Source organism: Ochotona curzoniae, unplaced genomic scaffold (assembly GCF_017591425.1).
Source record: "Ochotona curzoniae isolate NIBS_2020 unplaced genomic scaffold, NIBS_Ocur_1.0 scaffold_4683, whole genome shotgun sequence".
Lineage (NCBI taxonomy): Eukaryota > Metazoa > Chordata > Mammalia > Lagomorpha > Ochotonidae > Ochotona > Ochotona curzoniae.
The window spans coordinates 3,619,110-3,642,077 of record NW_024467121.1 but is presented as its reverse complement, the minus strand read 5'-3'; the positions used below and the strand labels follow the sequence as shown (position 1 = coordinate 3,642,077).

Sequence of the window (22,968 nt, the reverse complement as noted above, 5' to 3'; positions counted from 1 at the left end):
GGCGTGCTGTGTGCCTATGACTTCCCACATAAGCCAAGCAGGCAGAGATCCAGGGGCCATCTCCCACACTTAATGTCACTGAATTTGTCAATGTTTCCACAACTTTTGGTAGTGGAATTGTACAAATCTACTTTTAAATGGACACATTTAATATATAGCTATATCTAATCAGGGTCTTTAAAATATTTAATTTTTATTGGAGAAGCAGATTTACAGAGAAAAAAGGAGAGAGATCTTCCATCCATGGTTATTTCCCAAATGTTTGCAGTGGTCAGAGCTGAGCTGATTTGATCTGAAGGCAGGAATCAGGGGCTTCCTCCAGGTCTCCCACACAGGTGCAGGGGTCCAAGGACTCAAGCCATCCTCTGCTGCTTTCCCAGGCTATAGGCAGGGAGCTAGATTGAAAGTGGAGCAGCCAGGACTTGAGTCTATTCCCAAATGGGATGCTCACACAACAGGTGGCAGATTAGCTCATTGAGCCACAGTGGGTCCTTATTCTAAGACTTTATATAAAGCCATATATTGTCATAGTATGTATAGAAATTTAGAGGCAAACACCTGAGACTCCTTGTTGACTGGGGAGAATGGTGAGTTCTCTTACAACCTCTACTTCCTTAAAAAAAAAAAAAAAAGACAAGAAAAGAAAAAAAACAGGAAACTAACCCATCAAACAATCCTAGAAATTTATAGGTTCTCTTTTGCTTTAAGCTGATATCGAAGCTTAAGCAACAAGAGGAATTGTGAATTTATCTAGAGCATTTGAATAGCTCAAAACTCACTAAGTTAGCTTCAAAGACTTGCTTATATGCACCTATGGGATTTGAACTCTTTATTCAAAGACAGGAAATAAAGCCACTATTAAAGTGGTTTTTGAAAGTAATCTCAGCCTGAAGTTATTTCTAACCACATTTAGAATATCTAAGCAATAAATTCAGCAGGGATTTTAAAATCATTTTAAAGAAGCTTTCATATCGTATTACATGCTGTTCATATCTGTGCTAGTAGTAAGCCTGCAATCTACTATGATGTGAGTGTCTCGGGAATAGTTTATCTCCACTTAATCATCCGAATTGTGAACTTCCTAACCCAAGGCCATTGCTTAAAGGAGCCTCCAGATAGTATGTTAACATTTGCCTAGCACCTACAGTTGCTATAAGAATTATACCGCGAACATTGTTTTTAATTTGGTTGGAAGTTTTGTCTAGCCTACTGATTTTCATCTGCTCACTGAGGAATAAAGAAGATAATTAAATAAGTAGAACACAGCAAATAAGTAACCTACCAACTGGATTGTTGAAGAAGACTTGCCTCTGCCTGCCTGGTCACTCAATTCAGAGTTGAGTCCAAGATGATGGGAATGTCCCACATGTCCATTAACCAGTGGCTGGCTCTGCTGAATGAGAATGGTTTAAAATTGTGCAGAAATTAGAATATAGGTGTATACTTCGTTAATTCCATAGCTCTAATTAACATTTTGCTTATTGGCCTAAGTAGTGAATGGCATAAACAAAGTAGTAAAATTTCTTCATATTTAAAAAAATTATAATTTCTTTAAAATGTAGAGTTGGAATAGAAGGCATGATTTTCTGTGAAGGACTTGACAAATGGCTTCAATGGGTAGGCTGGACCAAGCCAAAGCCAGGATCCTGAAGTCCAGCCAGGTCTGCCACATGCATGGCAACGGTCTAAGCACTTGGCCATTTTCTGCTGCCTTCCCAGATACAACAGTAGAAAGCTGGATTAAAGCGGAGCAGCGAGGACTCAAACAGGTGCTTATAACAGACACAAATGGCACCACAGATGACCTCTTCATTCTGCACCGCAGTGCTGGGCCCTTGGAAAAGTTTAATAAATGATAAATACTTGCTGAAATATCTCAAAGAAGCACATAAAAATGTGTCACAAAAATGAAACACCATGCGAATTCAGAATGGTTTAAGAATTCAGTATCAGGGACCAGTGTTGTGGTTAAGCCACAACTTGCAATGCTTTCATTCCATATTGAATGGGTGGTTGGAATCCCAACTGCCCTGCTTCCTATCCAGCTCCCTGATGAAGCACCAGGGAAAGAAACGATAATAGTTCAAGTACTTGGAGTCTTGGATGTAGTTTTGGCCTGGTCCAGCCACAGCCATAATGACCACTTTGATAGTGAGCTATCAGATGAAAGAACTCTTCATCTCTGTGTCATTCTGCCTTTCAAATAAATAATAAATCTGTTTTAATGCAACTTCAAAAAGGCTTGAAATGTAACACAATTTCAAAGAGGCTTGAATAATAGCTTTTATATTGTCTCTATCAAAAGATTGTTTTTATAAAAAATTAAATTTTTTCCGAGCTAACAAGATGAACATCAAATCAGTATTACACTTTGAAAATACAAAAACAATATTTCCAGACATGTATTCATTAATTAAAACATATTTTGCATATATTCGCATTTATTTCATTTTACTCAGTGTTAACAATCTTAAAATTATGTTTTTAACTCATTTCAGGGGCTGGCATGGTAGTGTAGATCAAGCCTCCGTCTGTGGCACTGACCTCTCATACAGTTACTAGTTCAAGCCCCAGATGCTCCATTACCAATTCATTTTCCTTCTTATGGCCTGAGAAAGCAGCAGAGGATGGTCCAACTCCTTGGGATCCCGCACCCACATGGGAGACCTGGAAGAAACTCTTGGCTCCTGGATACTAACAGGATCAGCTCTGATCACTGCACTCATCTGTGTCACTCTACCTTTCCAATAAAAATAAATACATCTTCAAAAACTCATTTCAAAATCCCTGACAAGGCTGGTACAATCTGAGTAAATGATATTTTTGTGTGTTCAGAATTATTTCCATTTACTTTCACCTGGGTTCAATTTCCAATTTTTATGTATGAACTGATACAATAGTGTTGTGATTTAGTCTCCCACTACAAGAATGCTAATCTGAGGACAGCAGTCTTTTTTCTGGAAGTCCCTCAGCTTGTACGCTCAGTGCTGTGAGGGAAGCTGGCACTCTTCATTTCCAAGTTCCCATAGCAACTTAGTTTGAATCCTTGGCCAAAAAAAAACCATTTCATGAGAAAACAATTTTACAAGGTAAGATCTGAAACATATTTGAAATCTTGACCCATCTTTTTGTGTTTGGAAAGCTTCAAAGCATAAAGCATTCTAATGTGAACTTTCAGATGTTCACTCCGAGACTCAGCCATTGACATTGTACTCTTTCCGGTTTTATCATAGAACTTTCCCTCTGTTCATCCATAAAACATCACAACAGTTTGATGCGTAGTGTAGAATTTTGAACACATTTAAGAACTGCAATAACAGACGCTGTACTTCTAGAAGATTCCTAAAGTTTGCCTTGAGCACAGGGATTCTGTATCTGGCTTGCCAGTGGCTACAGGTGTAGGTCAGAACAGGCAGAAACTCAGAGGCAAACAGAGTCCCAGGACTTGGGAAAGACAACTTGCTTCATTTACACCATTTGCAGTCCTTTGCAAGCATTTAGTTTTTAAAAACATACTACTGAACTGCTGAATCTGCTTTTCCTAGACAGAAGGATGAAAGAAAAAATAAAAATAAGCTATAAAAAAGTCATACTGCTTTTCACATATTAACATCTGCATGGAAGTTTTTCAAAGACAAATTATCAAATCATTTAACCCAAGAAAAATATTCGATAGAAACTACTTTAAGTTTCTTCTTTCTTTTTTTAATAATTTCAAATGCCCGTAAGATAGAAAATAACATACAGTGTAATGAATTGTCAAAATTTTCTTTGGTTTGGTTTGATTCCTTTTTTTTTTTTTTTTTGGTTGGAGATTAGAAAAAATATACAGAATGCTGATTAGCAGCTAGAACAATAGACCTCTTCTCCTCCAGATAAGAAATAATCTGCTTTCGAGTTAATCACAAAAAACCGAAGGCTTTACCAAGTGCACTAACTAGCCAGCATATTTTCAAAAACTAAAAACTATACATATCCAGAATTTGCTAGTTGAAATGATCTGCTTGCAGTGAAGTCCGAACTCCATCATCTCATAGATAATTTTATCAATATTTCATTGCTTTAAAACAAGTACTTTTGAAATTAAAATAGAATAATATAAAACCCAGAAATCAAAGATAAATAAGACTTCAGATGTACCTTGGCATTTGGTGATACCACGAGAATAAAACATTTCTCTATCAAGAAAAATCCATGGATGCCTCCAATTAATCCCAACAGTTTCCAAATATGACCTTTGCTTTCATGGAAATGTTCAGACTCTGGGGCTTTCTGCTCATGTAAACTAAGAACCTTTAAAGGAAAAAAACAAAGGAGGAAATAACTTTTGATGACTTAAATATAGGTCGTAGGCCCATACTGAACATTTGACAACAGAAATTATTGCAACCCTGGTTTGTTTTGTGTATGATATTCTTACTGCGTAGTTTAATCAGGATCAAATGATGCATGTTTAATAGAAAATAAAAGAGGATACCTCAATTGCTTATGCTAATGAATGGAATGAAGTTGCAAAGCTTATTTTAGAAACTGGACTATGTTTACCTACATTCTTAATCCTTTAGCTAAATGTTTCTCAGGAGTTCAATTTATGTCTGATTCTATAGCAATGCTTCATAAATACATATGCATTTTAAATATACTATATATAACACATATATTAATCCAGAACATGTATAGGGATATATTTCGTCTGGGGTTTATTCTCCCTATACTTCATTGCAATTGAAGTAAAATATTCATCTAATAAACCTTTCCCATTAAATGTATATCATGTGACCAGTTTTCTGGGACACAAAGAGATACAAGATATTTATTGGGAATTTTATTTTGGCTTACCAATCACATTAGTTCACCTCACGAAATCTTTGTGAGCTATTAAGTCATCATATGTCACATTACTAACCCCAAATAAAGCAGTTTGTGGAATAAATCAGTGGTTTCCAGATTTAAAATATTACCGACCATTAAATTAAAAAAAAAGAAATTATATTCTATGAATTGTATGTACATAAGATCCTATATATATACATGTTACTACAAATCACTTAAATGGTACTTTTAGAAATTCATGGGAAATGGAACTAAGAGATGTTTATTTTGGTGCAAGAAAAAAGTTTTGACATTCATGCAAGTGAGAGGTACTCTAAATGTTCATTAAAACATAACATGAAAAGAACTACACGGCTTTAAACATTTTTTGCACCATACTAACTTATTACAATTTCCCATGGACTTCCTGAAATGTGCTGATCACTGGGTATGTGTGCAGATGTGAGCATATTCAGTGTACATCTATACATACATTGTTGCAGAGATGATCAGATATCAACATGTGGTGCTCACCTTTTCTTTCCATTAGGACATTGAAAGATACCAACCTAATATTGATTACGGCCATTATTTCACAAAACAGAGAACACTGTAAAATCCTACCATCTCTGGCTAAAATGTACATCTTTAAGTTGAATAAGCTCAGTTCATTAAAAACAGAAATCACAACATTTTTTCGCATTTGTATGGAAATGACAAAGTTTGGAAAGCTTGCCATGAATTAAATTCAAGAACCACTGATTTCTCTAGGTTTCACTGCACTGGTACTTTTAAATAACATTTCTGCTTATCTTTCCTCAAGGAAAAAGCTGCTTTCTGAATTTCATGGAACCAAGCTAATCTTTCAAGTTCACCTCTATGATATTTTCCACTCCCCCTCCTGGGGCGCACCCTCAAGAACTCTGCCCAGCTGCACGCTCCCCCGTGGGGAGCCATCCTGCAGCCTGGCCACCCCTTCACTGTTTCCTGGATCCCCGGCAGTAAACAGCTTTGCAACCACCACCGTGACCTAGAAAAGGGCCCTGGCCACTGCCCCAGGCCAGTAATAAGCCCTAAAATATTTCCAGAAAATTAGATTACGAAGGAAATTAAAACTAATAATGGTTCGCTTTATTTCTCCAATGCTCACTTTGCCATTTTCAGAACATTGAATAATTACAGAGCCTCTAAGCAACAAAAGTGACCCTGGCAGAAAGAAACAGGCCTGGAGGCTTGTGGAAATTTTTCAATCTCAAGCTTTGCAAGATATGAGGGGATATCCTGGGCCTCTTTTCCTCGTCCCTAGTAAGAGATTTCAGGGGCAACTTGGAGTGTCCTCTGCAGAGCCTCAGCTCATTCGCATCACAGGTCATAGCCCTGTCCAAAGAACTAAGGATTCAGCTTCCCTGTACTTCACTAAAGGGGAATTCAGACAGCAGTAGTCAGGGAAATACAGAAATCTGTTGAGATGGCTCACAAGAAGAGGCAGACAGAGTGACAGAGGGTGGTGCCATTATGGAGGTGTGGCAGGGTCAAGGGTACAAACAAGGAAAAGTGAAGCACCCAGAGACCAGCAGTCTGGGATCATGATTGCCCTTGGGCCTGAAAGGGCAGAAGGAGGAGGGGTGAGCTCTCCAGGAGGCCTCTCTGGCAGCTGCAGGGTCACAACTCAACAGCTACTTCCAGATGCCATGCCAGGGCAGAAATTCCACTGGCTCTACCTCGCCTCCCCTGGGTTTCCCATTGTGCTTTCCCACTGAGTTAATGCAAAAAACCAGCCTTAAAGGGAACAGATGGGACAGAACATTCTGGAACAGAAAAGGAAGCAGAGAAAGACAAAAGAAGGGATCTGAGAAGGGGGTGGGTTGACAGGAGAGTAAGCTAAAAACAAAACACAACAAACAAAAAGGCAAAATCTAATCTCTTTTTGGCATATTCTTTTATATTTATAGATGACTCACACACACATTTGTATATAATCTTTCTTAATAGCAATCTGTCCTTTTATAATTATTATTATTTCAACACTAAGAAGAACAAATAGTGAATCTAATGTTTGGTCATCTCTCTCCTACAAGAACAGAAATTTAGGGAAATAATAGCTCTTTCCAAGGACAACATTGGTTGCTCCATGAACTCATTGAAGTTGCCATAAACTTTGCATAAATAACTCGAACGATTGAACATAAAAAGAAATCACACAACTCTGTCTGGAACTGGACAAGAGCTGATTACCTGAGGAATAAGATGGAGCAGAGCATCTCCAGAGAGCGTCCCAACGGCCAAGCCCACAAAGAGCTGTAAGACGAGGCTGTAGTTCTCCTCGCAGCCATGGAAAAAGACCAGCACCGACCCCAGCATGGAGCCCAGCGTGAGCAGTGTCACCGCCATGGTGCTGTAGCCATACTCTAGAACAAAGGAGAGCCCACACACAGCTGTCAGCACTAAATGTCCTCCATTCTTGCCTCTGGTAGAGAAAATGCTAGCACAATCTATCTTACAACAACTTCTGGCAAAGGTATGCAGTTTTATATGAATTAAAGAGCTTCACTATTTGAGGAAAAGCATGAGCAGATTGGCAGTGGTCTGAATGTGGCCCCTCTTCCACCCTTTGGCCCCAAGGTGATGATTTTAGAAGATGGGACCTTAAGGAAGTGCCTGGATCAGGAGAGCTGTGTCCCTACAAATGGGCTTAATGACATTGCAAGGGGCTGAAGAGATCAGAGGTCACCCCTTCCACCAACTGTGACTCAGCTGATAATATATATCTGAAATCTGCATTTCAGATTATTTTCAATAATCTGTGCATGTCCCAACACTCAAGCTTTTTAGGCTTTGAGGTATTCGTGCTTTGAACATGCAGCAAGTGTAATTTTCCAAGATTATTCAAATAAAAGTAAATTTATATGAGGGGAGAAGCAGCCAAGGAAGTAAAGGAAAAGATGAGAAATGACTTTACGAGACAACCGTACACGTCCTAGGGGCATTATTCCTGTTTCAGTTTTCATACAGCTGTAGATACCCACGGCCAGTCCTGGATGTTGTGTCCATTAGAGGAGTGAATCAGTGATGTAAGAGCTTTCTCTACTGTCTCCCAACCCAACTGCCACTCCACCTTTCAAATAAATGCATTTTAAGAAAAACACAAGAATACATCAAAGTATGATGTTTCCCAGGCAAAATGCAAAGTTTCAAATTCTTCAATTCTTTGACTCCCTACCCTTTGTCAGATGGGCAGTTAATGTCAAACAAAATGGCGCCTGACGTACCACTACTACAGTTCTTGATCTGCTGGCTGTCAGATCCAAGGGCTACCCAGACCTGCCCCAGGTTGAACCTGTAGAATGCCACGTTGTTGCAGTTCACCGAGTCAGAAATGAGCTCACTCCCAGCTCAGTGCATGCTCCATCCTTCCCCTTGCCCTTTCCTCTTTACACAAAATGGTGCCCAATTCAGCTCTAGGGGGCTGACTGGGCTATGAAATCCACCCTGTTCTCGCACTGCCCGTCTGAGATTTGCTGCTCTGTCTCTGCTCCTGGTCAAATCAAATGGACCATCAGGACAGACAGACAGTTACCCATCTGAGTTCACCTCCCAAGCTCCCAGTGACAGTCCCTTCCCACCTGGTTGCTGGTGGAGTTCCAGCTGCTGGTGGAGTTCATATCGCAGTGCTGGAGTATCAGTCACTGCAACACCACACTGCTATGCCCACTGCTTTCCTGTGTCTGTCAGTCTCCAGGTATCCCTCTGCTGTTGTTCTGTCCTTTCCTATTTCCTGAAATATGTCCTCTCTGCTTCATCCTGATTAAATGTTTCTCTGTCTGTTTAAACGTCTCCTTACCCTATTCCACCATCTTGATTCTCTGGAAATGTATTTCCTCTGTGCTTTGTTCTTTTTTCACTTTGTTCTTGGGATCTAGAGTCACTTTGTGACTGCATGATGGCATACAAACCTTCAGTAGTGTGTACTGCTAAAACGTGGCTTAAGAATTACAAACTTGCCTTGCATGTGCTGGGATCCTCCAGGGGCACTGGTTCATGTTCTGACTGCTCCACTTCCCATCCAGCTCCCTGCTTGTGGCCTGGGAAAGAGTATTAGGGAGGGCCCGGTGGCGTGGCCAAGCGGCTAAAGTCCTCACCTTGAACATGCCAGGATCCCATATGGGCGCCAGTTCTAATCCAGGCAGCTCCACTTCCCATCCAGCTCCCTGCTTGTGGCCCGGAAAAGCAGTCGAGGACAGCTCAAAGCCTTAGGACTCTGCACCCATGTGGGAAACCTGAAAGAAGTTCCTGGATCCTAGATTTGGATCGGTATAGTATCGGTTGTTGCGCTTACTTTGGGAGTGAATCATTGGACAGAAGATCTTTCTCGCTGTCTCTCTTGCTCTCTGAAATCTGTCTTTCCAATAAAAATAAATAAAATAAATCTTAAAGAGTATTAGGGAAGAAAATGGAAAGGCCAATGTGATGGTGTAGCAAGCTAATCCTCCACCTGTGACCCAGGCATTCTATTTGCGTGCCAGGTTTTGTCCCAGCTGCTCCAATTCTGCTCCAGTTTCCTGCTTAAGATCAGGGAAGGCAGTGGAGGGTGGCTCAATCTGTGGGCCCCTGCACCCACATGGGAGGCCTGCAAGAAGCTCCTCACTCTCAAATCAGCAAGAGTTTAGCTTAATAACACACCTGAATCTCACATTGGGTACTTGGGTGCAATTCTGACCCCTTACTCCAGCTTCTTTTAGGGCAGACCCCAGTGAGTTTCAATTGTGGCTCAAGGAATCAGGTTTCTGCCACGTACTTCAGAGATCTGCATGGTTCCTGGTTTCTGGCTGCATCCTCGCTCAATGTCCAGCCTTTGCAGGTGTTTGCAGTAAAATCAGCAGAGGCATTCTCTCTCAAAATCCTGCCTCTCCAATTGAAGAAAGCAAGAATTAAGAAAAGTCAGTTGCCAGATGGGAGACAGACAAATACCAGGTAAAACTCAAGTTCCAAAACCCTTTTCCAGGTAGCCAGGATCTGCCAGGCACTGCACCAGGCAGGGACATAAACATGCCCTTGGATGCTTGCAGGTTCCCCAGCTCCATCCTCAGCCATTCTGTTAACATCACTGACTACCAGGTGCTGAACTATTCAGTGGCTCCTCATAAATGAAACTTTCTTCTCACAACATGTGGACTCCCAGATATTTAAGCCTGGCGTGTTACTGTTTACATGAAGTCTGAAAATAAGGCCCAGGATGCTGCAGAGTCCACCATGACTTAGAGGTCGCCATTTAGCTATGACTGACATTACAGGCTTTCAAGGAAAAGAAACATAGCACTCTGAAAAAAAAAAAAAGCCTCTAAAGGAGATGCTCACATCACTGGTAATGCCTCAAGGATCACACAGGGTCATTGCCAAAGCCGCTCTGTGCCATGAATGATCTTAGGCCATCTTTTTTTTCTTTTGCCTATAAATATCACATGCTTTAACTTTCCTGAGCACACTTTTTGTGCATGTTTACCCCATTTGAGGTATCCTTATCCACTGCAATGACTCAGTACAACACAGGCAGGCAAGCATTAATCCCTCCCTTCCTGGGGATGTCAATCATGTTCTGTTGGATCCAATATGCCTCCATTTACCCGATTTGTCATTCTCTGTGAACGGCTGGGAAGCCTTATGGAAAATCAGTGCTTTTCATCATGAAGGAAAACAAAGGGGATCAGGAAGTAAAAGAGAGGACATAAGATCACAGAATGCCTGGAATAGGAAGGCTTGCTTCATTTTTGCCTTTCAGATTCTATTGCTAAGGCAATCTCTCTTATGCTATGGTTATCTAAGTTGGTTCATGGTAAAGCACCAGGACCAAAACTGATTCATATTAGCTGCATACCAAATATAAAATATTCATTGTGAAATTGCACAGCGTCGTAGTCACAAAGAACTCTGGAGCAGCTTGCCAGAGTCTGAGTCTTCCCTCCACCACCATCTGTGTGCTCTTCAGGAGTCACTTTGGATCTCAATGCCCCTTCACTCATCTCTAAATTGGGGGTATAACAGTATCTGTTTCAGAGCCCTGGTGGTGAGAGGATTCAATAAGCTGATAAATGTAAAATGTTTAGGTCAATATCTAAGGGTCCTGCCTTTAGTAGTATTACATACGTTGTGTACATCAGCTTTTTAGGTGAAGAACCAAAACTTACTCTCAAGGGTACTTGGTGGCAGATTTGCTGGTAAGTCCTTGGGCAGTTGGCAAGAGCAACTGAGCAGTTGCTGGATGATTCCTGGGCTCATCTGCATAAAGGCTTCCTTGGAAATGGGCGAAAGGCTGTTCTGTTGAAATACCTCCACCAGCTGCTTAGCAGAGAAGCATGACTGTACAAGGAAAACACATATGGTGATAAACATTAGCACTAACCCAATCTACCAGCAACTGCTTTTCTTGGGGAGTGAGCAGGCTGTGGACCGGATACAGTGAGCTCATGAACCACTGCAAGTGTGTCCCCGCAACCATTCACCCAATAGCATTGTGTGAATTTCCAAGGATTATTTTAAGTCTAAAATCAAAGTTTACTGATCTCATTTTCATTCTTAGAATAATTTAGTGCGAGTCTCATACACTTGTCTTCCCTGAAAAGGCACTGTGCTTTACAAGATATCAAAGAGGGTTGTAGCCCACAGATGAAGGAAGCCTTGTTGTCTTGGTTGTTTTTAACCAGGACAGCTTTATGTCAACAAAGCTAAGACTTCATGAGATACACAGAAGCATTAGGGGAATGAGGTCACTTTGTTACTCTTTGTTACTCTGCTTGAGTAAGCTTGCCCAGGCAATGTACATTACCAGAAGTAGTACAGTTAACACTTTTAAAAGTGAATACTGTGTCAACTGTCAGAGTATAAAGACTCAATGACATCACTACTTTTAGCAATTGACATCATTCCTTTGCAAATAGAGCTAAAAATCATTATTTCCTACAGACTTCACTAGTTTTTCCTTTGACACTTTTTCAATTTTTTAAAAGATTTATTTATTTTTATTGGAAAGGCAGATATACAGAGAGGAGGAGAGACAGAGAGGAAGATCTTCTGTCTGATGGCTCACTCCCCAAGTGGCCGCAATGGCTGGAACTAAGCCATTCTGAAGCCAGGAGCCAGGAGCTTCTTCTGGGTCTGAACTTGCAAAGCTTTGTGCCGTGTTCTGCTGCTTTCCCAGGCCACAAGCAGGGAGCTGGATGGGAAGCAGGGTTGCCTGGATTAGAATCGGCGCCCATATGGGATCCCAGTGCGGGTAAAGCGAGGACTTTGGTCACTAGGCTATGCTATCGTGCAGGACCCTTTTTTCAATTTTTAATGTTGTAAAGGCACACCGATAATTACAAATAGCAAGTCCCATAGTTCTTCAAAAATTGGCACACTTTCCCATATCAAAAACAAAAGCTGATATATTGTATGCTGAAGACTAAAGTTTACTAAGTTTTAATACATGAACAAGAATGGCTTATAGTTTCACTAACAACTTCTTTGTGATCTTTGCTTGCGATCAGTAAGGCATTTTAAGAAGTCAGTGATTTACAGGCTAGTTTGATTTGTCATGCTTTAGAATACAGGGATTTTAACAAAGGTACATTACTCATCAGAACAATGATGATGCATTTGTTGTTTTTCTCCCTTCTTCATATAAAATCTTTGGGGAAGATCGCATGAATATCTTGATCAAGAAATGTTTGATTGCATCAGATGGCACCTACTCAAACCAGAAAAACATGAAGAAACCATTTTGGAGATGCACAAAGGATCTCAGAGAACCCAGGGGCTGAGAGAGAGAGGCAATGTCTCAGAAGGAACTAAAACTGAAAGCTGGAAGATCTGAACCAAATATATGCTCTCTCCTTTCCCCCATCACCCCTTGCCTGCCAGTCTCTCTCTCTCTCTCTCTCTCTCTCTCTCTCTCTCTCTCTCTCTCCCTCTCTTTTTCTCTCTCCCTCTCTCTTTCTCATCCCTGGCCCCACTACTTTCTTCTTTTTGACTCCATCTCCATATACCTAATATCTATTTCCTTGTACAAACTGGTCCTCCTTGTTTCAGAAAACACATCATCACATAATCCTTAACATCCTAGGGACCTTTCAATCCAAGAATCCAAGATTTGTGGTTTGAGTTTCCACCAGTCCCAAGAATGATGGGGGTCTTTGGTGGCAGGCATTCAACTGTTGGACCCATGTGGCTAGGTGGGAGGAGATGGAATCATGTTATTCAAACATGGCTGCCACCTTGACCTTTGCAGGTGAAGAAAGGCGTTTGGCAAAAATCCCCCGAAATAACCACTACAAAAAGCAACAACAAAAAGTTGCACTTACAGGGTTTTCCTTATATAAAAATACATGCCAGAGACAATATTATTTTTACACCATTTGTTTCCAATGGAATATAATCCTATCTTCACCAAAATTACTGAGAAAATAAAAGGAAACTAACGTCAAACTTCTGATGATGAAACCTTTATAATAAATGTTCCTACTGGGAAATGCCTGGATGGGATGTAAACAATGCAGACATACACAATGACAGAAGGTCATGTATCTTTCCTTAGTTCATTGTCAACAAATTGAATCATTCCTAGCTTCAGAGCATCTTCTCCTAGGATAAGGTTATTATATTATAAGTCTCATGGCCCTTGACCTTTACTTGCTGCTCTTACACTATTGAGGTCATTGTTTTAAGTTCAAATTTAATTTAATTTATTCTGAAATTACCAATGTCCAAAAAGGTAATTCGTTATAGTCTATAGAATTGGAGATATTTTAATTTAAAAAAATAGAAAATTGAGATTATCCAATTAGTAGTGTTTATAACATCTTTATTTTACTGACATTGATATAATCAGACTTCTATGAAAGCTGGTTCCTAACCTCCAGTTCTAAGAATCAGTTTGAAGTGTTTGTAAGCCAGAGTGCTGGATTCTACTCTGAGAACTTGGGGTTGAGTAGATTTTGAGGCAAAGATGAGGATTTGCAGGTCCAACAAGCTCCCAGGTGATGCTGAATCTATTGGTGCACAGACAACACTGAGAGAAAATTATTAGCCCAAATATGTAGGCAGAGTCCTCAGACCGTGTGACCAGGTTAAAGCCTCATCAAGAGTCACGAAATGATATCTTAAGACATAAATTGCAGAAGATTGTGCTTCTTATTTTACATGTTTAACACAGAAAAATTATTACTAGTTTCCTTAGAGGACTTGTGGCTCAAATAATCCCTAGGATTAAAGAAAATAGCATTAATTCTTTTTAAAAAGTAGTGTTCCATAAGATAATATTTTTCTATCCCCAAGATTGGTCAGAAAGAGGCCTTTAAGGAGATACTGACATTCCAGTAATGATCAACCTTTGTTGTATACAAGAAGCATGAGTTTGAAAGAAAAATATATCTTTTATGCATGGTACAAGCAAAAGAAATTGACTTTTCTGAATATTTAAAAACATAGGTGGTGCTGCCTAGTCATGTATTCATGAGTATTTGTGTAAGTATTTAACGCTGTAGGAATGTGCAAAAATGTTTGCTAAGATACAGATATTATCTCCCCTTCTACAGGATGGAATAAAACAAATTAACCATGCATTGTTATAACATGTAAATGAGGAAGTGAAAGTTAAATGACAGCATATCCGACACATTGCAGGCCATAAGTGTTGGCCATTTTCATAGAACACTGATTTCTCATTATTTTAAATGATTAGGGCAGGGAAGGATTTTTCAATAAAAAAATGAGAAATGTTGGGTTTGATAGAGCTGATTTGTTCACCTATGGAACTCTCCAGACACCTTAATATGCCATAGAAAAATGGGTCCCCTAATGTTCCTGACCAGTTTGACCATAGCAGCTCTTTGAAGAAGCATTAAGTAGTAAATGTATTTGTAGACACAACCCCAGGAAATTGTCTATGGATATGTTTGTAAGCTCCCATACAAAACCTTCTCAGAAATATTTCTCTGAGGACAAGAGTTATGGCACAACAACTTAAGCCACTGTCTGCTATGCCAGCTTCCCTTATGAGCACTGGTTCAGGTCCCAGATACTCTACGTTCTGATCCAGTTCCATGCTAATATGCCTCGGAAAGCAGAAGAGGATGGCCCAAGTACTTGGGCCCCTGACATCCATTGTTGCAAAGCTAGATGGCGTTCCAGGCTCCTGGCTGCAGTTTGGCACAGATCAGGTCTTCGTGGTCATTTGGGGAGTGAAACAGCCAATGGAAAGATTTCTCCCTTACACACACACAGTCTCTCATTCTCTAACTTTGCCTTTCAAATAAATAATAAATCTTTACCCTCCCCCAAATTCTTTCTAATCTAACCTAATATTTCATTCCATAAGGATTATTTATGCAATGTCTACATCCTCCCGCTATCTTGTACATTCCATAGGAATTGTGTCTACTTTTTTCATACATATTCCTCATGCCCAGGAGGTGACTGGTACATAGTAAAAGCTCAATGTAGTTTTGAAATAATTATTTATACATTCAATATGGGCCCAATGAAGGAAAGGCATTATACAAAATCTTATGTTCAATATCTATAAAGATCTAGTTATAGAAAAAGAAAACCATGGTCATATTGTATACAAAGTATTTCTATTTTTATGCAAACATATACTAAAATCTAAGTATTCTGTAATTCCTACAGAACTTTCACAGCTGGTTTCTTCAGTGGTAACAGATGATGGTATAAGAGAAATGACGTCCATACCTGATCCCAGGAAACAGGACCGTTGTCTGGCACTCCGTCCGAGGATGCAGCTCGATTATGGTAGTCCCGATCATAGACTGCCACATTGTTTTGTGGCCTTTGAAGTTGATGCACTTTATCCTTTCTGATACAGGCACTTTTGGTCCAGAGTATGTTAAGGAGTTGGTCTAATTCTAGAAATTTCATATAAAATCTGGTGTCACATAAAACAGACAGGTTAAATTCAGAATAATCATGATTTAACACGGACATAATGTAGACATTTTATGAAGTAAATTTGGCTCAAAGAAAATCCAATCTTTCTTCCTGGTGGGGGGAGACATTATATATTTATATTTCACATTGATATTGATTTCCTCACATGAAAGATCATGTTAAACTTCGAGGCAGAGCGCAATTACACGGATAGTCTCTCTATTTACATACCTTGGAGATGAAATGGGCCATTTGATCAACAGAAATGCCTTTTATAAAGCCAAGTATTTCCCTTTTCTAGAAGTGTGGAAATTAAAGATGATGGTGGCCTAAACCTTAGTAGATTGACTGTTATATTAATGTAGTTAAGTTAATAACATTGTTTCATTTGTAAGTACATAGTCACAAAAGATACAAGACAGGGAGCTGATACTGTAGACATAAGCTAAATTTGTTTTCTGATATTACCATGACATATTTGCTACTTTATGGATTGCAATTTGGTTTCCTTCAAAATAGCTCTAAGTTTTAAAAAATGATTGAAGGGGCCAGAAATGTGTGGCACAGTGAGTTAGCTGATGTCTGCAACACTGGCATCTCACGGGGAACTGGTTCACCTTCCGGCTGCTCCTCTTCTGATGTAGCCCCAGCCACTAATGCACCTTTGAACGCATTGGAGGAGGACCAAGGACTGAAGTGCCTGGCTTCTGCCTGACCCAGTCATTGGTGCTGTGGCCTTCGGGGGAGTGAACTAGCAGATAGAAATTCTCTTTCTCTCCATCTCCCTCTGTAAATCTTTAAAATAAAATAAAAATCTTTAAAAAATAATTGATACAGGGCACCTGTCTTACTTATTAATAAAATGACTTTCAAATTTTCCTAATATGGTAGGAAAAAATTGCAAATTAAAGTTTTAGGTGATACATTCTCAATGAAAGTTTTGAGATTTGGAAAACAAGTGAAAAATATAATTCACATTCAGGAAAATGTCAGCAAATACATCTGCGTATCCAAGATGCTAGAACTAACAGTCTTCAAAGGAACTGCTTTAGGTATGTTTAAGGCACTAAGTGAAATTATATCTAAAGAATTATAGGAAAGAATTAAAATTATGACAATAATTAATGCACTAATAGTATTTCCCCATACCAAAGGAATAACCAAAAAAAAATGCAGATCAATATTATAGAAAAATTCTAATGAAAATTTTGGAATTGAAAAATAACAAAGATACTCAACATTATATTTGAGAAAGCAGTTGTACTATATCTAATACAACAAGCAATTCAACAAAGATATTCAATATTATATTTGAGAAGGCAGAAGAAAAAATAATCAAACTTAGTGTTAACCAAAATAATGCATTTTGCAGAACAGGGATGAAAACAGCAGGTTTCCAAGACCTGTAGAAGAGCAGTAAGGACACCAACATAAATGTGATAGCAGCCACCAAAGAGGTGAAAGAGAATCAGAAAAAAACAGAGTGAACAGTAACTGAAAAGTGTCTAAATCTAATATGCAGCTTCAACACACATGTTCCATGGGTCCAAATTCTCAGTAGGGTTAATCTAAGACCGACAATCTAAATTGTTGAAAGTCAATGACAAAGATAAAGCCAGGAAAGAGGAAATGACTTCACACTTTCAGCAGAGCATCACTACAATTAGTGGGCCACTTGCCCTCTGACCAGTAGAGGCTACTCGGTCATAGAACATATGCAGAGAAACAAAAGCCATATTAATCAAGAGGCTTATAGCCAGCAAAAGAATCCTTCAAAATGAGAGGTGAAAAAAAACAAACTCAGATAAACAGCAAATGAGAGAATTCATTACTAATATACAGACCTCACAAGAAATACAAAATAAAGTTGTTATGTGAAAAGGAAATGATCTAGATTTATCCGTTGGATAAATTTTCTATTTTGTTCATTCTACCAGAAGAAATAAAGAGGCCTGCAGATGTTAAAAATTCAAGTTATTTATGTAAGATTTCATAAATAAGTTTTGCTGAATTGTTCTCTAAGCTTAATGAGAAAATACCATAGGATTTTATTTTGAAGTTAGAAATAACATAAGGACACAGATAATCCCAGTTACTATTTAACATTACATTGGAATTGTTGGCAGTGAAATTAAGTAGGAAAGAAATTAAAAACATAAGAATTATAAAGCAGGAGGCAAAACTGTATCTATTTAGAGATGATATAATTATGCTTGAAATCCCTAAAAACATGGTTGGGGAAGATAGAATGATTCAATCATGGAACAGAGTTTAAAATCAATTCATATATACAAAGGCCAGTTAGAACACATAATGAAGGAAAATCCCATTTAATAACTCCGCAAAAATTAGTAGGCAAACCTCAGCCTAAGGCTTAAGAAACTTGTATCCAACAGTGAAGTTTCTGTATTCAATATCTGACTCTAGCTTTCTGCTAAATGCAGACCCTGTGAGGCAATGGTGATGGTTCAAGTATTTGGGTTTCTGCCATGATCATGGGATACCTGGATTGAATCCCCTGTTTTGGTTTCCAGTTCAGGTCAACCCTGACTTTTGCAGCATTTAGGGAGTAAACTGGCAAGTAGAACTCTGTTTCTTTTCTCTTCTCTCAATTAAATATAATCAGAAGCCTAAACATAAAAGAAATGCTTTAAATCCATTTTTGGAAAAGAATACATTTAATAAACACACAGACACTAACAGAAAGATACTGTTATCTTGGATATAAAGGTGCAACATCTCCTAGGTACCAATTTCCCTCAAGTGACTTTAGAATTCTCAAATACAATGACAAAAGCATCATCACACACTTCTGTTGCTTCTCCAGAGCCAGATAATTTGATGATGTTCCTTACAAAGAGCACACAAGTTCAGAATATCCTAAGAAAGAACAACAAGGAAGGCCAGCTCTCTGACATTAAAAGAAATCATGACACCACTGTTGGAAAAGCACTATGGTGCTGGCACATGCACATACAAGCTAGGTGACAGAATAAGAGATCCAGAAATAAACACATTACATTTAGATATATTTTAAAGAGATTTATTTACTTGAAGGCAAACTGATAGAGAGAGGAGGATAGACATACAGAGATTATCCACCTGTTAGTTTACTCCCTAAGTGGATGCAAACATTAAAGCTAGGCCAGGCCAAAACCGGAAACCAGAAATGCCATGTAGGTTTTCCATGTGGGTATCAGGGGCCCAAGCAGGTGGACAAACTTCTGGTGCTTCCCCAGGAGCATCAGCAGGAAATTGGCTCCATAAGAGAACAGCTAGGACCCAAACTGATGCTCTTAAGAAGTACTGACCTCTCTGGCAGCAGCTTAACACCTGTGCCATAACACCAGTTAGAAAACTGGCTGTATTATAGTAAAGCAACATCTCAAATCAGTGGATAAAATAATTCATTTTAAATATGAGGTGTGGGAAAACTGAGTAGTCATACAGAAAAAACAAATGACCTCATAGTTTCTCCATAGCCAGTTACAGAATTTATCTTAAAAGGACCAGAAATAAAAACATTCAAGAAGAAAATATGGGTTATTTCCTCTATCACCTGGAAACATGGGAAGCTTCTTGGATTTCAACCCAAAATCCAAAGGCAAAAGTTTTATTAACGAATCCTATAAAACGAACAAAAATTATAAAATGAATGATTCCTGCTCTACACAGGAATTATGTAAAATAAGCCGGGAATATTGTGTTATATCAAAAAGTAAGAAAATTAATTTAGGGATTGTATTCAAAGAATAACAGGTTAACATGACTAGGATCCCACTGGTCAAAGGGGAGAGAATCTGTGTACCAGCTGGGATAATACTGATAATACCCTGAGAGAGATGAAATCACCTCATTCTCTATGTTTATGGATATTTCTTATACTTTGAAAATGTAAGTGAATTGTACTAGTGCATATAAACCAATACAGAATTTATTGTTACATTCATTCTAGAGCTTCAACAGAATGAAAAAATGATGAGTGGGTGATTTTAATTACAAAATTATTACACTAATAAACAAAACAGGAATGAGAAAACAACACCATTTTGTAAGCCTTAACTAATCTATAATCGTCAATAATTTACAACTTTTCCAAAAAAAAAAAAAAAGAACGAGTCATGTTGCATGTTTCCAATGGGAGATGCCAACTACAAAGCACTAGCCCCAAATAACGAGCCAAAATTAACCAAGTCTAACAAAGAGTTCAGGGGGGAGGCAATGCACAGAAAAACGTGTTTAATGGAAAGTAAAGTATCAGCATAACCCGGGTGGCAGATGATGCCTTTTGTTTTCCTCAACAGAAAACATTTGTAACAGAGAAGATGGAAGAGTAGAAAAGCAGGACACTCATAAGATCAACTTAAGAGACATGCTAATTTGCATTGCAGGACTGTATTTGGACATGAGTCTAATTTAAAAAAAAAAAAACTTAAAAAATCAGAACAATGTGACTTGAATTTCTTAGTCTATTGAGCTCTTTTTTTAAAAAAAAAAAAGATTCATTTATCTTTATGGGGAAAGCCAGATATACAGAGAGAAGGAGAGACATAGGGGAAGATCTTCTGTCCAATGATTCACTCTCCAAGTGGCCGCAACAGCCAGAACTGAGCTGATACAAAGCCAGGAGCCTGAGCTTCTTCCAGGTCTCCCACACAGGTGCAGAGTCTCAAGGCCTTGTGCTGTCCTTGACTGCTTTCCCAGGCCCCAAGCAGGGAGTTGGTGGGAAGCAGGGCTGCCAGGATTAGAACCAGCGTCCATATGGGATCCCATTGCATGCAAGGTGAGGACTTCAGCTGCTAAGCTACCATGCCCGGGGCCTGAGTTCTTTTTTTATTGTGTTTATTTGAAAGGGCAGAGAGAGATAGGAGCGGAGATTCCTGTTTGCTGGTTCCCTGCCCCGCTGCCCACTGAAGCTGAAGCTGGGCCAGGTGAGAGGGAAGAGTCAGGAACTCAATCCAGGTCTTTCTTATGAATGTTAGATATCCAAGCATTTGCACACAGCACCTGCTGCTTCCCAGAGTGCACGTTAGCGGGGGCTGCAACTGGGAATGAGCCAGGACTCAAACCCAAGCACTTTAATGAGACACATATTGCAAGTGATGTTTGTACCACAGCAAATGTTTACCCCAATATCATTAAGACGTTTTAAGTTATGATTTGCTTTATTTTTCTTAATAAAATTCAACTCAGGGCATTTTAATGCAGATTTGGAAAATAATTTGACTACTTTTCATGTTATTCATTCTGTCAAATTCAAAGAAATGTGCAAAATCAAACATCCTGATTCCTCCTCTGACATCCCATTTCACTGATGTTGAAAAAGAGTTGAAAAAGTTACTAGTGAGAAATACAATGTGGAATAGATTTATTACTGTTTTTATTTAAAATTGACTGACAGTTACGATGATAAGGAAACTGCTAGTAAACCTCTTACACTATTTGGAGCAGTATTTTACCATTCCATGCAACACTTCACCGCCTCTGACCCAGCACTGTGTTCCAAACAGCGAAGTGTTTGGTTAGTAGCTGCAACAGATCATAAAGTCTCTCCCTTCAGCTCCACATCTGCTACTTCAATCACTGGAAATGGACAGAGGCTCATATTTCTTCTATCATTACCGCACAGACATCACAGCCTGTTTACCTCGAACGACCACCTGAGCCATCAGCCTACATGCCGAGAGGAAGTGACACTTAAAACATACCTCAACACATTCAGTCCTCGTCAAGCTTTAGCTTTTCTTGCACCATTGATTTGGTAGCTGTGCCTTGGAATTGAAATTCACAAACAATATCCTTACCCGGTAGATGGAGAGTGTTTGTGCTATTCAAGGAGTTGAAAATGTAGTCTGTAAAATAGTCTGGGGAAGGCAAGTGTCTTCGTCCCAGACAAACACCTTGCAGGGACAATGCGATGATCATCTCTGCCAGCTGAGGAAGTGTCTTCTCATCAGCTCCTTTACTGCTGAGTATTCCAGATTTTATCTGCAGTGTTCTGGTTTCCATACACTAATATCAAACACAAATTAAAGAGAAAAAAATATAACTTGGTGAAGTTTCTTTGATTAAAACCTCTCAATGATTTCCCCAAAAGACAAAGAACAGTTCACCTAAAGGAAGATCGAATTATTAACGAAATTGTCCGTGGGCATCTTGTCCTATCTCCAAAGTGTATTTACAAGTCCCTGTACTTTCAGGACCCTGTGTCGATATTGGGTGGCCGTTGCCTGTCCGTGGGTGCTGGGGTGGTTGGCAAACGGTGTGGTTTCTCCCCTGGTCTCACCTCTCTCCCCAGATACAGGAAAAAGAAATGGAAACCTTGGAAACAATTACCACATCCACCTTTCCCTGACCTCAACCCTTCCCACCCTGACACCCTGATCAATTATGTAGGTATCACCTAAAATAAAAATCAAAAAGAAAAGAAATCATTGCACTTGCTTGTTTCATCTGCTGGGACACCTGATTTTCAACTCCCACCATTTTGATTTCACATTAAAAAAAAAAAAACTCTATCTTAAAAAAAAATAAAGAGAAAGAAAGAGAGAAATTGATTTTCTATTTGTAGGTTCATTTCCCTAGATGGCTACAGAAACGGGGGCTGAGCCACAAGCTGCACCTGGTTCTCCTACATGTTGAAGGGTCCCAAGTATTCAGGCCATCTTCAGCTGCTTTCCCATGTGCATTAGCAGGGAACAAGATGGAAAGTAGCCAGATCTGGAACTATAGCACATGCTTGCCCCTCACCCTTGTCTTCCAATGTATCTCATGCCCTTATTGTTTATACTCCTTCTCCACTGGCAATCTGTAGGCACTAAATCACCTCTATATTCCCTGTCTGGATTTCACACTGGTCTGGCTGCCTTGTATCATCACAGGGTACATCTACTTTCACATCTCCCTTTAAACTAAGGCTCCATCTATGCTTTGAAATCACAGAGGACATTAAGACCTGTTTCATATGTCTGTGATGATTTGTCTTGTTTAAAGTATGAACCACTAAAAGAATCTTGCCTTGTACCCTACTAATACACCCATTCATTTATTTTGATACTGATTAAATGCTTACTACATGCCAGGCAGTGCACTAAACCCATTACACTGAACTGAAAGGAAGAAGGTAGGTTCATCCAAAGAGGACTCAGAGCAATGTCAGTGTATCCGTGCTGCATCCTTATGAAGAGGAATTAAAATTGCCTGCTACCTTAGGTTGTCTGTGATTAGTAGCATATG

General features: G+C 39.3%; 1 protein-coding gene across 3 annotated transcripts in view; it reads right to left on the bottom strand.

Annotated features, from left to right (window-relative positions):
- Positions 1-22,968, bottom strand: part of SLC39A12 (solute carrier family 39 member 12) — a 59,657-nt gene that overhangs the window by 28,189 nt on the left and 8,500 nt on the right. The window contains exons 3-8 of one of the 3 annotated variants that reach the window (XM_040967992.1): positions 21,537-21,744; positions 15,538-15,710; positions 10,995-11,166; positions 7,048-7,220; positions 4,141-4,293; positions 1,283-1,393 (exon numbers count right to left, since the gene is read on the bottom strand). In XM_040967992.1, coding sequence (XP_040823926.1) covers positions 1,283-1,393; positions 4,141-4,293; positions 7,048-7,220; positions 10,995-11,166; positions 15,538-15,710; positions 21,537-21,744 — 990 coding nt within the window. The remainder of the gene's footprint in view (positions 1-1,282; positions 1,394-4,140; positions 4,294-7,047; positions 7,221-10,994; positions 11,167-15,537; positions 15,711-21,536; positions 21,745-22,968) is intronic. The other 2 variants (XM_040967993.1, XM_040967994.1) reach the window with 2 other exon arrangements.